The 13,679-nt window shown below is 39.2% G+C and overlaps 1 protein-coding gene across 3 annotated transcripts in view; it reads left to right on the plus strand.

Annotated features, from left to right (window-relative positions):
• The window catches only part of SYNE2 (spectrin repeat containing nuclear envelope protein 2), a 314,602-nt gene that overhangs the window by 65,969 nt on the left and 234,954 nt on the right, over positions 1–13,679 (plus strand). For all 3 annotated transcript variants that reach the window (XM_073895326.1, XM_073895325.1, XM_073895327.1), the window contains exons 3-7: positions 8,687–8,748; positions 9,711–9,806; positions 9,907–9,984; positions 10,073–10,165; positions 13,151–13,332. In XM_073895326.1, coding sequence (XP_073751427.1) covers positions 8,687–8,748; positions 9,711–9,806; positions 9,907–9,984; positions 10,073–10,165; positions 13,151–13,332 — 511 coding nt within the window. The remainder of the gene's footprint in view (positions 1–8,686; positions 8,749–9,710; positions 9,807–9,906; positions 9,985–10,072; positions 10,166–13,150; positions 13,333–13,679) is intronic.

Genomic DNA, 13,679 nt, shown 5'->3' on the forward strand with positions numbered 1-13,679 from the left:
GAGTGTTGAGGGGGCGCCTGGGTGGCTCAGTGGGTTAAGCGTCTGACTCCTGTTTTCGGCTCAGGTCATAATCTCATGGGTGGAGGGATTGTTGGGCTCCGCGCTCAGTGGGGAGTCTGCCTGAAATTCTGTCCCTCCCTCCATTTTCTCTCTCTCTCTCAAATAAATAAATCTTTTAAAAAAAAGTGTTCAGATTGAGATATGGTTGCATGCTGTGCTTATGAGTTTTGTTAGTCAGGAGTTACCTTCTAAACTCAGCTCTTCTCAGTCGAGAAGCGAGATCTCAGTCTTGGTACTATTTATTTTTCGTTCTTGCTGGCTTGTTTGTTTGCTTATGGTTGGTTGCAAGGAAATGTGTAGTAAGTTGTCCCCCTGCTTTTGCTGTTAGTTAATAGTTTCCCCTTTTGTAGTTCAGTGACACACCTTTTCCTGTTTATTCTTCAAATATTTTAGGCTTTTCTTATTTTGATTGTGCATGCCTGTGTGCTTTTATTCCCTTACTTTGTTTCTTCCTTTATTTCTGTTTGTTATCATCTCCATTAGAAACAATAAAAGAGGTGGCCTTATTATTTTTAGTTCCCTTTCTATTTGATAGCAGCTTGATTAAGATTCTTTGAGATGGCTGTTGGGACACATGGCTAAAACGTGTTGCGTTATTTTTCGAATTTAGTTATCCTTACCGTTTCTGTCCCAGCGGACCGTGAGTTGGCAGTGTTATTTGAAGGAATGGCAACAAGGTCTCACTGTAGTACCTGCCCTTTTGCTCAAGGCAGTTTATTTACCAAAGAAAGAAAGCGTCCAGGGGTTATTACAACAAGGACTAGAATAAGGCATAGGCCTAGTAACTGTTGTCAGTAAATTCTTCTCCATACAGTAAGACAGTTTGATCCTCCATACTCTTAATACTAAGTCTTTCAGTCAGCAAATATTTATTGAGTACTTCTTATCTACAGGGTACTGTGCTAAGGGGAAGCAAAACCACAAAAGCATAAATGTTTAAGGTTCATACATTGAGTAGGAGAGAAACCACACGCCCTTACGTGACTATAGTATATGAGCAGCAAGTGGTAATTATCATAAGGTAGAAGTAGGCTGTTGGGTCATACATATAGCTATCCTTAAATAAAAATACAAATAGAGGGGCACCTGGCTGGCTCAGTCGGTAGAGCACGTGAGTCTTTACCTCAGGGCTGTAAGTTCGAGCCCCATGTTGGGTGTAGAAATTACTTAAAAATAAAATCTTTAAAAAAAAATACAGATAAAATAGGGGTCAACATACTATTTTACAACTTCCTTTTTTTTCAATTAAGAATATATCCATATCAGCACATAGGTATCTATTTTGTTCTTTTATTGGCCAGATTTTTTCTTCTTACTTTCTGGTAATTTGGAAGGGTTATGATTTCCTTTTAAAATATTTCTTATAGCTTAGCAGATGCTTTTTAACTTTAAGTAGTATAACTAAATCTCTGCTTTTTGAATTACCAACTTAAAAAATGAAGCTATCATGTATATTCATTTAGTTTACATTTACATACATTCATTCAACAAATACTGACTGAGTGCCTCCTACTTGTGAGATAGTATTCTAGAAGCTAATGACCCAGTGACCAACCCAAACAAATCCTTGCCCTTTTAGAACTTATGTTCTTTATATTTAATCTATCTAGACGGATGCACAGGAAACTGTTAATTAACATGTTGTCTCTGGGAAAGGAAAATGGGAGGTTTGAGGGAAGTTAAGATTAACTTTTAATTTTGAGTACTGCTTGGAAAAATGTTTTATGAGTATTGTATATCATTTTCTAATAACAATAAGAAAAAAAATCCAATAAAGTATTGTGGGAGACTAGAACCAGAAGAGATTATATCTATTTCTCTTTAGGAAGGGGGGCATTTGAATGGAGTATGTCTTATTTTAACAGATGTCTACTGAATGCCCACCATGTACATCGTGCTGGATGCTGGGATTTTTATAAATGCGAGGGAGATGTGGAGGATTGGCCATTCCAGAGGATACATAGCATGGGAATGCAGAAAAAAGTGAAACTTTTTTTTGAGTGAAACTTAACTGGGGAATTGTAGATTTCCAGTTTGCTAGAAAAGTAGGATATGAATAGGGAAGTCATGGGAGATGAGTCAGGAAAATTAGATTGGAGCCAAACTATGAATGACCTAGAATGTTAGGCTAAGAATTTAGAATTTATTCGCTAAGGAATTAAGGAATGATCAAAAGATTTTAATGAGCCGAGTGACAGATCAAAAGAATCAATCTGGAGCCAAGTGCCGTAAAACTGTTAGCAATAACCCATAGAAAGGGAAGGAGAAATTCCTGGATAGAAGGAGATTGCAAAGCTTCCTCAGTGAACTCAGGCAGGAGAGGACATTCTTGGATAATACACATTGTAATAACGCATTGCTCTGTGTTTAAGTGAAAACGTAAACTAGGGATTCTCATGTCTAAGGTAATTGCTTTTGAACTCCTACTACAGGGGAGGACTGCTGGAGTCAAGATTTTAATTAATTAATTAATTAATTAATTAATTTTGGGGGAGTCAACATTTTAGATGAACTCTCGTGTGATTGGGTCTTGCTGCTCCCTAGTAGTAGCCACAGTTGTTTTCCTGGGAACCTTATAATGAATTTAAAATCCATACTTCTTAACTGAGCTTAACTCAATTTGTTTTCATTTAAGGTGCCTTCCAGCTAAGGGTATGTGATGCCAGCTCACAAAAGGCAGATTGAATAAGAACAAACTCAGGGATTAAATGTATTTTTATGGTAATGACATCTAGAGAAAACCTTTGCCTACGCTGTCTTGCTTCTCAAATTCAGTCAGATATTTTCCAAGAATGATAGTCACGGATATCTACATGGGCCTGAATAAAATTCACTGACTACATTTTTCTACATTATCCATATTTCTTACTTGCCTTAAAAATCAGGATAGAGACTTTCTCATTCTCCATTCCTTGGCATTTTACAGAGAAATCCATCATTAGAATAGATTTCATTATTCTTTTTAATTCTTTTGCTTTTTTATCCCTAACAGCTGCTGATTCTATTCTCTATGTGCCATTTTGAGAAGCGTTTTATTATTTTATTAGAAACTTACCCCAGAAATTACAAAATAAAATCCGGCAGTTAAAAAAAAAAACAAAAACTCACCCACTCAAATTAAGTTGCTTTAAAGCAGTTGGTTCTCAATTATTTTTTCCCCAGTGGGTCAGCCTTTGAAAAAGAACAAATGGTTACTTATCCTGCCATAGGGTGAGCTATTTGGCTCTCGTTCCTGTTGAATTAATACCGCTTTTCAGGGATAAGACAGTATGAAAATGTGAGAAAAGTGTGTCAAGGGATAAATAAAATGGCACATACTAAACCATTTAATTCAGCTGTTGCAAAGGTGTTTAATTGTACTTGGGACATCTTTGTTTGCCGTTCAGCAAAGGGTCCTTGTTGCATTTGAAGGGTTCTGATTTCCAGGATGACGAGTTGTTCTCTAAATGCGGACAATGAGTTTGTTAAAAGCCATGAAGTTTCTTTTCTAAATCCTTTTCTGAAGATTTCATTTGGGCTTTGTTTCCTTTGCTAAACTGGAGAGCACCGGTGGGGATTTGTTCTGGCAGCTTCTCTTTTTGTTTTCCCCCTGGTTTCTATTAGATTTTATCAAATTAGGACAAGAATAACTTAGGGTTTTCGTTGGAAAAGTTTTGATCCTTTTCAGTTTAAGTTTATGTCCATGTCGGGATATATGTCAGTCCAACCTCGGATTAGATTAGCTGCACCCAGTTTGAACAATCCAGTTAGAGACCTGGTTTCCCTGCCTGTTTTCTCAGCCTAGGAAAGTTCATTCCTGTTTGCTCAATACCAAGACTGTTTTTGTCTAACATCGCACGAAAATGAAATGATCCCTCATATTACCTGGAAATAGTTCGAAATGACTGGGGCTTCCAGATGGACGCGGAATACTGAAACTCCTCTGGGGCACACAAAGCTCTTTTCTGTACTCAGTTTATCCTTTCCAAGATGATTTTACCCACCTTCCGCAGATGTCCGTCCCCCTTCCTTCTCACACCGTGTAACTCTCCTAAAGTAAGGGCAGACTCTTCTCTCCTGGACCGAGCAGTATTCCTGATTGGTTTCTTTTTCACACTTTATCACCTAGAAAGAAAAATCTCTCTTGGTCCCTTAAGGATAGGAAGAGTCATCTTTGTTTTGTTTGTTTTGGATTTCTGCTTTATTGTTATAAGAATGGATAGGTCCCTCGCCGCTTTTATCCATGGCCTTGATTAATGTACATTGTGTGCTGGTAACTTGATTCTGGGATCATAAAACTGTTCTCTAGTTTTTTTTCTATTGAGGAGCAAAATTAACCTTCAATACAATTTTTGTTTAAATGTTTAAATACATGTTTAAAAATATTGTTGAAACATCTACTGATACTAGGAGAAAAAGCAATGAAAACATATCTCAAAGATTCTAGAAGAGGTAACATTTTGAACTATAGGACAAAATTGTGGTTCTTTGTAATTCTTTTGTTTATATAAAACAAATAACTTTCAAAAGCCTACAGTATCTGGTTGGCTTGCCAGAACTCAATTCAGTTCAGCTAACAATTATTGAGTACCCTATACTGTGTAAATCACTGGGCTAAAACTAATTTAAGCTGGTAATACAGGAAAATGAAGTAGATTTAAAAAGATAAGAAAAAAAAAATCCAATGAGTCCAAGTGTATCTTTAATCTCTAATCAGCCAGGATTGTAAACACCCAAAAATACATTTACTCAGATTCTCTTCAGTTCCTCAACCTGAACTCCCATCAGATTAAAAATGTTTTAAGAACGCCAATTAGATCTCATGCTAACAATTCCAGTCTATTTTTTTCTTTTTTTAAAAATTTTTTTATTGTTATGTTAATCACCATATATTACATCATTTGTTTTTGATGTAGTGTTCCATGATTCATTGTTTGTTCATAACACCCAGTGCTCCACGCAGAACCTGCCCTCTTTAATACCCATCACCAGGCTAACCCATCCCCCTACCCTCCTCCCCTCTAGAACCCTCAGTTTGTTTTTCAGAGTCCATCATCTCTCATGGTTCGTCTCCCCCTCTGACTTACTCCCCTTCATTCTTCCTCTCCTATCTTCTTCTTTTTCTTTTTTCTTAAAATATGTTGCGTTATTTGTTTCAGAAGTACAGATCTGTGATTCAACAGTCTTGCACAATTCACAGCGTTCACCGTAGCACATACCCTCCCCAGTGTCTATCACCCAGCCACCCCATCCCTCCCACCCCCAACCACTCCAGTAACACTCAGTTTGTTCCTGAGATTAAGAATTCCTCATATCAGTGAGGTAATATGATACATGTCTTTCTCTGATTGACTTATTTCACTAAGCATAACACCCTCCAGTTCCATCCACGTCGTTGCAAATGGCAAGATCTCATTCCTTTTGATGGCTGCATAATATTCCATTGTGTATATATACCACATCTTCTTTATCCATTCATCTGTCGATGGACATCTTGGCTCTTTCCACAGTTTGGCTATTGTGGACATTGCTGCTATAAACATTGGGGTGCATGTACCCCTTCGGGTCCCTACATTTGTATCTTTGGGGTAAATACCCAGTAGTGCAATTGCTGGATCGAACGGTAGCTCTAATTTCAACTGTTTGAGGAACCTCCATACTGTTTTCCAGAGTGGTTGCACCAGCTTGCATTCCCACCAACAGTGTAGGAGGGTTCCCCTTTCTCCACATCCCCGCCAACATCTGTCGTTCCCCGACTTGTTAATTTTAGCCATTCTGACTGGTGTGAGGTGGTATCTCATTGAGGTTTTGATTTGGAACAATTCCAGTCTATTATAACTGTGGTAGCTAGAGATTAATAAAGGAGAGTGGAAGGGGTCAAAGAAAATGTATTAGAAGGTAGATCAGACAATTAAAAAAATATATAAACACATAAGGTAGATTTGGCTATCTTGGTATAGTAAATAAAACATCACTAATAATAATCAGTGGAATTATCACTTATGAATTTTAATTTAATTATAATTTAGTTTTATTAATTTCAATTTAATATTATTAATTAAACTATTATTATTATTATTATCATTCTGGCAAATGTTTCTTTAGAGTCTATTCTGGGCCAGGTTCCTCTAGGCACTTGGAAGAGATCACAGACAAAACAGCTTTGTCTGTGTGAGGCTTATATTCTGTTGGGAGAAGAGCAAGACATTAAATAATAAACATACAACATATATAACTTACGTAGGATGTTAAAAGGTGGTAAGTGCTGTAGGAAAAAATAAGAGCAAACAAAGGGAAGCAGGAGTGGAGGTGTTACAGCTTTAAAGAGGATGGGAATTAGGCTTGTGGGGATATCTGTAATAAGAGCATTCCTGGGAGAAAGGACAGTTAGGGCAAAGCCCTAAGGTGGGACTGTTCTAGGGAGTTTGAGAAAAGCAGGGAGGCCAGAGTGGCAGGAGTGGAATGAGCCAGGGGGATGAGCGAAGGGCGTGGGTGTCAGCCTTGCAGCCATCTTAAGGAGTGAGGTGAGGAGCCCTTGAAGGATTGTGAGCAAAGGAGTGTCCTGGCCTGAGGTGACATTTGAGCAACATCACTCTGGCTGTTGCTTGAGAAGAGTATTTTGAGGGCAAGACTGGAAGGAGGGAGACCTGTTAGGGATCTAGGGCAGTAATCCAGGTGAGGGGTGGTGAGAAGTGGTCATATCCTGAATATATTCTGAAGGGGGACTGAAGAGCATTACCCAAGGCATTGGATATGATGTGTAGGGGAAAGAGAGAAGCCAGCTTATGAGGTAGGAGAAAAACCAAGAGTGTACGGTCCAGAAAGGCGAGGGCTGAGAATCGACCATTGGTTCTAGTCGAACGGGGCGGGGGGTCACTGATGACCTGGATTCAGGGTAACCTCGATGAGGGAGCGGCTGGAAAAGGATGGGAGGAGGAAGGATATCAGTGAGGGCGAAGGACAGCACAAAGCTGGCAGAATCAATGGCTGGAGTTGCCGATGGACGCCAAGGATTGTTGGGAGTGGGGGCGCTCGAGGGAAGGAACTGAACAGCTAGGGGTTGTTGTTCAGAGATGCACAAAATCGAGACTGCGAGGAGCTGCAGTTATCAGTAATGATAAGGTGTGGGGTATGACCGTGACAGTCAGTGGTTGAAGCAGAGCAGAAGACAAGTTTATTGGAGAAGAAGAATAAAACAGAGGGGCCAGGAGCTTGGGCGCTTCATCAGTATGTATGTTGAAATTGCCAAGAATTAGGAGTTGTATTGGAGAGAGGACAGTGGGGAAGGAACTAAGATCTTTGAGAAATGATGAGGAATGGACAGAGGCCTATAGATGACTCTTAACAGTGGGCATGGTCTGATGACATGGGAGTCAAAGCTGGAGCGCTTCGGAGACAAAGAGAGTGGAGAATGATCTGGAAGTAGCAGCGAGGAGCAAGGCCCCCATGGTCCAAGGGGCTAACGTAAGAGAACGCAGAGCCAGCACTCGAGCGGGCCAGTTTTCAGTAAGAGCAGAGAGGCGACCGTGCCAGAGAGGGTTTGGATACGGGATTTTGCAGATGGTGTACTACGGGCTCATCATCCGTGGAAAGGTTTTAAGGAGAGGTGGGAGATGAGAAAAACAGAGGCATGTGCAGAGTCTTACTTAAATCAGAGCGAGAGAACGGAGGGGAACCTGAGAGCCCAGGGCGTGTGTGTGCATGTGTGTGCATGTGTGTGTTTGGATGAGACCTGGTGACCTCGAGGTAGATGGTGGTGACAAGGCTGTGAGCGTTTGGCCCAGGGAGGGGTGGGGTGTCTGTCCTTCCCTGGGTGGGCAGCCAGGTGAGGACATCTGGGGAAATGGAAACTCAGTACCGATGTGCAGAGTTGACATGGCTGCTGAAGCCAACGGGGTAGAAGGCCGGTGGGGAGCATGGTTTTGCTGTAGGGCCTGCTCCTGCCCTCGAGAGGAAGGGAAGACATACCTAGAGTGTTCGGATCTTCCCCTTGTCTCCTGTCCTGTTAGCAAGAGTAAAAGCGGGCACTTCTCAAGTGAATCATTTCCAGTCTCTGGAGGCCAGGGCTTATTACCTTATTCCATGAGGAAGCTGTTAACACCACCACTTGGTAACAGAGGCAGGATTCGAGCCCAGGATCAGACCTCCAACTCTAATTGCAGCTCACTTACCGTGAATTCAGTGGCAACATAGCCTCCAGGGTAAATACTGTGTCAAGACTAAACTGCCCACAATTTTGTGAGCCTTTTTAAATGTCTTCAGCTGTTCTGGGGTTTGTCTTTAAGTCCGTATGGCTTTCGCTTGGACTGAGAGCGCTTTTGGGTGGGGAGGTCTTCTCTCTCCTCACAGTTCCTCAGGCTGCACAGTCAAGGTCACGTGGGGACTTAGTGCTTTTGTAGGTAAACGCTATTAAAAATCATCGTCTCTTCTCAGCTAACCTGAAGCGATAAAAAAATATCCCGTATCAACATGCTATTTCCAAAGCACTCCTTGAACAAACATTTGAAATCTCGACCAAGTCCTAGAAAGCTGGAAAAGTTGTGGAATACGCGCACATCCCCAGAGGTTTAGACCTTTGAAGCTTTGACATATTTAAAAGGTTTCTGAGGCTTCTCATTTTGTAACTGCTGTTGTTCTTTTTCAATAGCTCAACAGGAAGACACTCAGAAGAAAACCTTCACCTGCTGGATCAACTCACAGCTGGCAAAGGTGAGGAAAAAAAGAGCAAATAAAGCTGCAAATATATTTAAGTTACTCCTTCCCTCGCTTTGGGTCCCCCTAATGGCAAGGTTGAAAGAATGTGCTGAAGTCACCTTGATCTTGTTTAGATGTGTTTGTTATTCTCTCCCAACACCAAAAAGAGACACTTTTGTTAAGAGTATGGGAGATAGTGCTATAAAAATATTTAAAGCAGCAACAGCTTTTTTAATCAAATATAATAATGATAATAAAAAATAATAATGATTCATATGTATGGAGTGTTATATGTTAAAAACACTGTCCTAAGCTCTTTTAAATGGTGTCAGTTTGTGTCACATTTATGAGACCTTACAACATTCCCATCAGATAGTGTTATTCCTGTTTAAAAAACAAGGAAACTAAGGTACAAAGAAGTTATGTGACTTGCCCAAGGTCACACTACTTGTAAGTGATAGTGCTGGTATGCAAATCCAGGCAGTCTGGATCCAGAGGCCTTGATCTTAATCACTGTGCCATCCTGTCTCTCAGTGACGCCGAGTGCCTGGAATAACCTAGATACAAAACGAGTGAGCCTCTCCTTCCCGGCTACCCATCCCTGCCCAGTGCAATTCCAGAAAGGGTAAATTCATGAACAGATTACTCCAGAAATGTAATCTACTCCCCAAATAGGTCACTACTGGCTGATTTTGAATGCCTTTAATACCACCTCCATGCACAGGTTTTAAGCTGTCCCTGAAAGCAACAGGAGTGTTGTGTTACTGGAAATTTGCCACGAGATAAATTAGGTTCACTACTTCTCTTACCATGCTTTGATATAGAATGTTTTGTGTTCTCTATCATTCCTCTAACTAAAAAAATCACTACCGAATTTTCGCTTTTGTGAAGCCACAAAGCCCATTTATGGGATTCTTAAAGGTATTATGTTTTTGGACCAACATTTGAATGAATATTTTTCTTGTGACCTTTTGAAGCACACTCCTCCCTCGGTTGTCTCAGACCTGTTCGCAGACATTAAAAAGGGGCATGTTCTCCTGGACCTGCTGGAGGTACTCTCAGGACAACAGTTGGTAAGCTTTTTAAATGACATTAAAAAACCTTTTGTTGATTTACAAGGTTTTTTTTTTTTTTACAAGGTTCTAAGTAATATATTTTGTTTGAATTTCATAGCCTCGAGACAAAGGATCGAATACCTTCCAGTGTAGAATCAACATAGAGCATGCCCTGACATTCCTAAAAAACCGATCAGTGAGTATGAATCGCATCTGAAGATTCACAGGAGAAACGAACGCTATGAAATGTGTTCTCCTTTTAACCCCTATTTCTTCTTTTCCAGATCAAGCTAATAAATATTCATGTTACTGACATTATAGATGGAAACCCATCCATTATTCTTGGCCTAATTTGGACAATTATACTGCACTTTCATGTAAGTAGTTTGATGATGTGGAAGTTATTTCTGTTCTGATCACTGCAGTATGAAATAAGTGTAACGCAGTAAGAGTCAGTCCTGAGTTTCTTCCAGAAACAGGACACTCTGGGAAATCTCGACAGGTAGACCTTTGGCCATTTATGTTATTTTGCGGTTGAAAATTGAATGCTGTATTATAATATCTTAAATTATCCATGATATCAGCATCCGTCCGAATAGAACCTGCCATGATAAAATTTTGCTTATTATTGTTTACTTACTCTGGCAGAAGATCGTAGAAAGCTTCTGGAGTAAATTTTTGAAAACTAACCCGCTAAACTTTGTAGAATCTCCCCAGTTTTGAGGATCCTTGTTCAATCTAATAATCCCACAAAGTCCTGTCCCAAGAATGACTCACAGATTAATTTCATTCCACAAATATATTTGAACACCTACTCTGTGCTAGCTTTTATGCTAGGACGCCGAGAAAACAGCGAAGACAGTTATAGCCCTGACTTTATGGTACTTGTGACTGATAAATATATTCTTCCAGATTCTGAGTTAGTGCAGGTTTTCTGCAGCTACCTAAAAAAGTTGCATGTTCTATATTTCCATAATTACTTTGAAAATAATTTGAAAAATTATGTGGGAAACAAATGCTTATTTTATAAAAACTAGAAAATAACATAACTAATTTGTATAAAATTTAAAACATGTAAAATAAGACTGTATATGATTTCTGGATAGCTACATTTGGAGTTAGAATAATAACGCATGAAGATAATGAAAACCACATTTTTTTTAAGATTTTTTTTTTAATTTTTATTTATTTGAGAGGGAGAGAGAGCATGAGCAGGGGAGAGGCAGAGGGAGAGAGAAAGAAACAGACTCTCTGCTGAGCAGGGAGCCTGATGTGGGGCTTGACCCCAGGACTCTGGGATCATGACCTGAGCTGAAGGCAGATGCTTAATGGACTGAGCCACCCAGGTGCCCTGAAAAACCAAATTTTTTTGATGGCTAGTACTTTTTATGTCCTGTAAAGAAATCTTTCCCTTTGTCAATATCTCTTTACGCTATTTTCTTGAACAGTTCTGTCCAAAAGGACTTTCTGCAATGAGGGAAATGTTCTGTAGCTGCACTGTTCAAGACATAGCCATTAGTCACTTGTGGTCATTGAACACTTGAAATGTGGCTAGTGTGACTGAGGAACTAAATTTTAAATTTTATTTAATTAATTTAAATTAAATAGCCACATGTGGCTAGTGACTATTATACTGGACAGGACAGTTCTAAAAACTTACTTTTTTCACATTTTACATTTAGATCTACAATCTTTCGAGAATGAATTTTTTTGAGTATGTTATGTTAAAGCAATCAAGATTGTTTTCTTCCATATGGCTACCTGGTTGACCCAATGCCACGTATTGAAAAGACCATCATTTTCCTAGTGTACTGTAGTGTCAGTAAATAAAAAAATCAAGTAACCATATATGTGTGGCTCCATCATCAGACTGTCATTCTGTTCCATTATTTATCCTTGGAACCAGTACTATACTATATCAATTTCTATAGCTATATAGAAAGTCTCCATATCTGATAGTGTCCGACTTGTTCTTTAGGATTATCTTGTTTATTCTTTGCTCTTTGCATTCTCATATAATTTTTTTAATTGAGATGTAATTGACATATACCATTGTGTAAGTTTAAGGTATACAACATGTTGATTTGATATTCATATAAATTTTAGAGATAACTTGTTAATTTGCATGCACACAATCTGTTGGAATTTTAATGAGGATTGCATTGAATGTATAATTTGGAAAAAGTTGACATCTTTAAAATATTGCATTGTTTAATCCATGAATACAATATTTTTGTTATTGCTCTGTTCAAAATATTTTATTTTCACTATGATTTCTTATTTGACCTCTGGGTTCTATAACATTCTATTGCTTAATACTCAGATATTTGGGGATTTTGTTATATCTTTGTTGCTGATTTCTAGCTTAATTTGAGTGTGGTCAGAGAATATCATCTGAATGATTTTAGTTCTTCAAAATGCTGAAGCTTGCTTTGTGACTCAGCATCGTCAACTTCAATAACAATTTTTTATGGATTTGAAAAGAGTGTTGATTCTGCCATTTTAGGTACAATGGGGTATGCCAATCAGATCAAGTTTGTTAATTGTGTTGGTCACATCTACTATTACTGGTTGTCTGGTAGATCTATTAATTATTACGAAGTGTACTTTTCTCAATAATACTTGCTACTGTGTTTGTAGATTGATCTTTTAAAGTTTCCCCTAGGTATTATCTTACTGCCTTCTAAAAAGTCTGAACCAACTTGTGTGCTTACCAGCAAAATGTAAAAATCCACTTTTTCATACTCTTAGTAGAGGATACCTTCACTTGATGTTAACTTAAAAATTTTTTTGCCTGTGTTATAAATGGAGAAACTGTCCTCTTGCTGTATACGTTTAGCTTTCATAAATGACGAAGGAGGTTATTTTCCACATACTTAATGGCAGTTTTTTTTTTTTTCTTTCTTGGGACTTAACTCTCACGTATTTGACTGTCTTTTCTGTATGTATATTTGTTTCTTAATGGTTTGTAATCAAGGATGCCTTTTAATTGACCCAGTCTCTCTCAGAAGATACTCTAGCCTAGGATCTCAAGTGAGTTCAATTCAATTTAGAGTAACAGGTGTTGAGTAGCTGCGAATTGCTCTGTAAGCACTTTAGGGGGACTGAATGGACGCTTGCCCTCAAGGTGGAACACATTGCCTGAATTAGGGCAAGGAGTGACCCAAGTCCACTGAAAGAGAGCCTAAGTGTAGCCCGAATGACCAATGCTGTTTTTCAAGGATTTGTCTAGTGCTTATTTCACCATGAGTAACCTTTCACTGTTATCAGATGCTTTCTAGGTCTTGTTTTGGCTGAAGGTTTTGCCTCAGTGTTGCTAACTTATGATTTGTATGTGTTGACTGTGATTATGTCTTCCTTAGATTGAGGAGCTTGCCCGGACTCTTTCTTGCAATTACAATCAGCCTTTCCTGGGCAGTGTGAGTGTGGCTGACTCATCTCCTACCTCAAGTCCTCCAGCTAAGAAATGCTCCAGAGCCCAAGAAAGATGGCAGATGTCTGCAAAGAAGGCTCTTCTCTTGTGGGCTCAGGAGCAGTGTGCCCCGTAAGTCGTTTGCTATGACTACAGGAGACACACAGGGCAGCCTGACCCACCAACACAGCGTTATTGACTCCAGGTCTGAAAATCAGGCCTACTGGGTGGAACACCCACCTGAACACTTTTGTCTCCCCAAAGGCAAATGCTCACCAACCTCCTTAGGTGGACTGTTACTGTGTAGAAATAGAGTGGTCCTTAAATATCCTTTTCTTTAGGCATAATTCCCCTATGCATCTGGGAGGTGGATTTAAATCCCAAACATTTTACCACAGTAGGAACTTTTTAAAAGTCAGGACTACATCTTTTTTGACCATGTGTCCCCAGAACTTAGCTTAATGTGAGTTCATGGCAGA

Source organism: Callorhinus ursinus, unplaced genomic scaffold (genome assembly GCF_003265705.2).
Source record: "Callorhinus ursinus isolate GAN/ISIS: 27379988/994484 unplaced genomic scaffold, GSC_fseal_2.0 scaffold8, whole genome shotgun sequence".
Taxonomy (NCBI): Eukaryota; Metazoa; Chordata; class Mammalia; order Carnivora; family Otariidae; genus Callorhinus; species Callorhinus ursinus.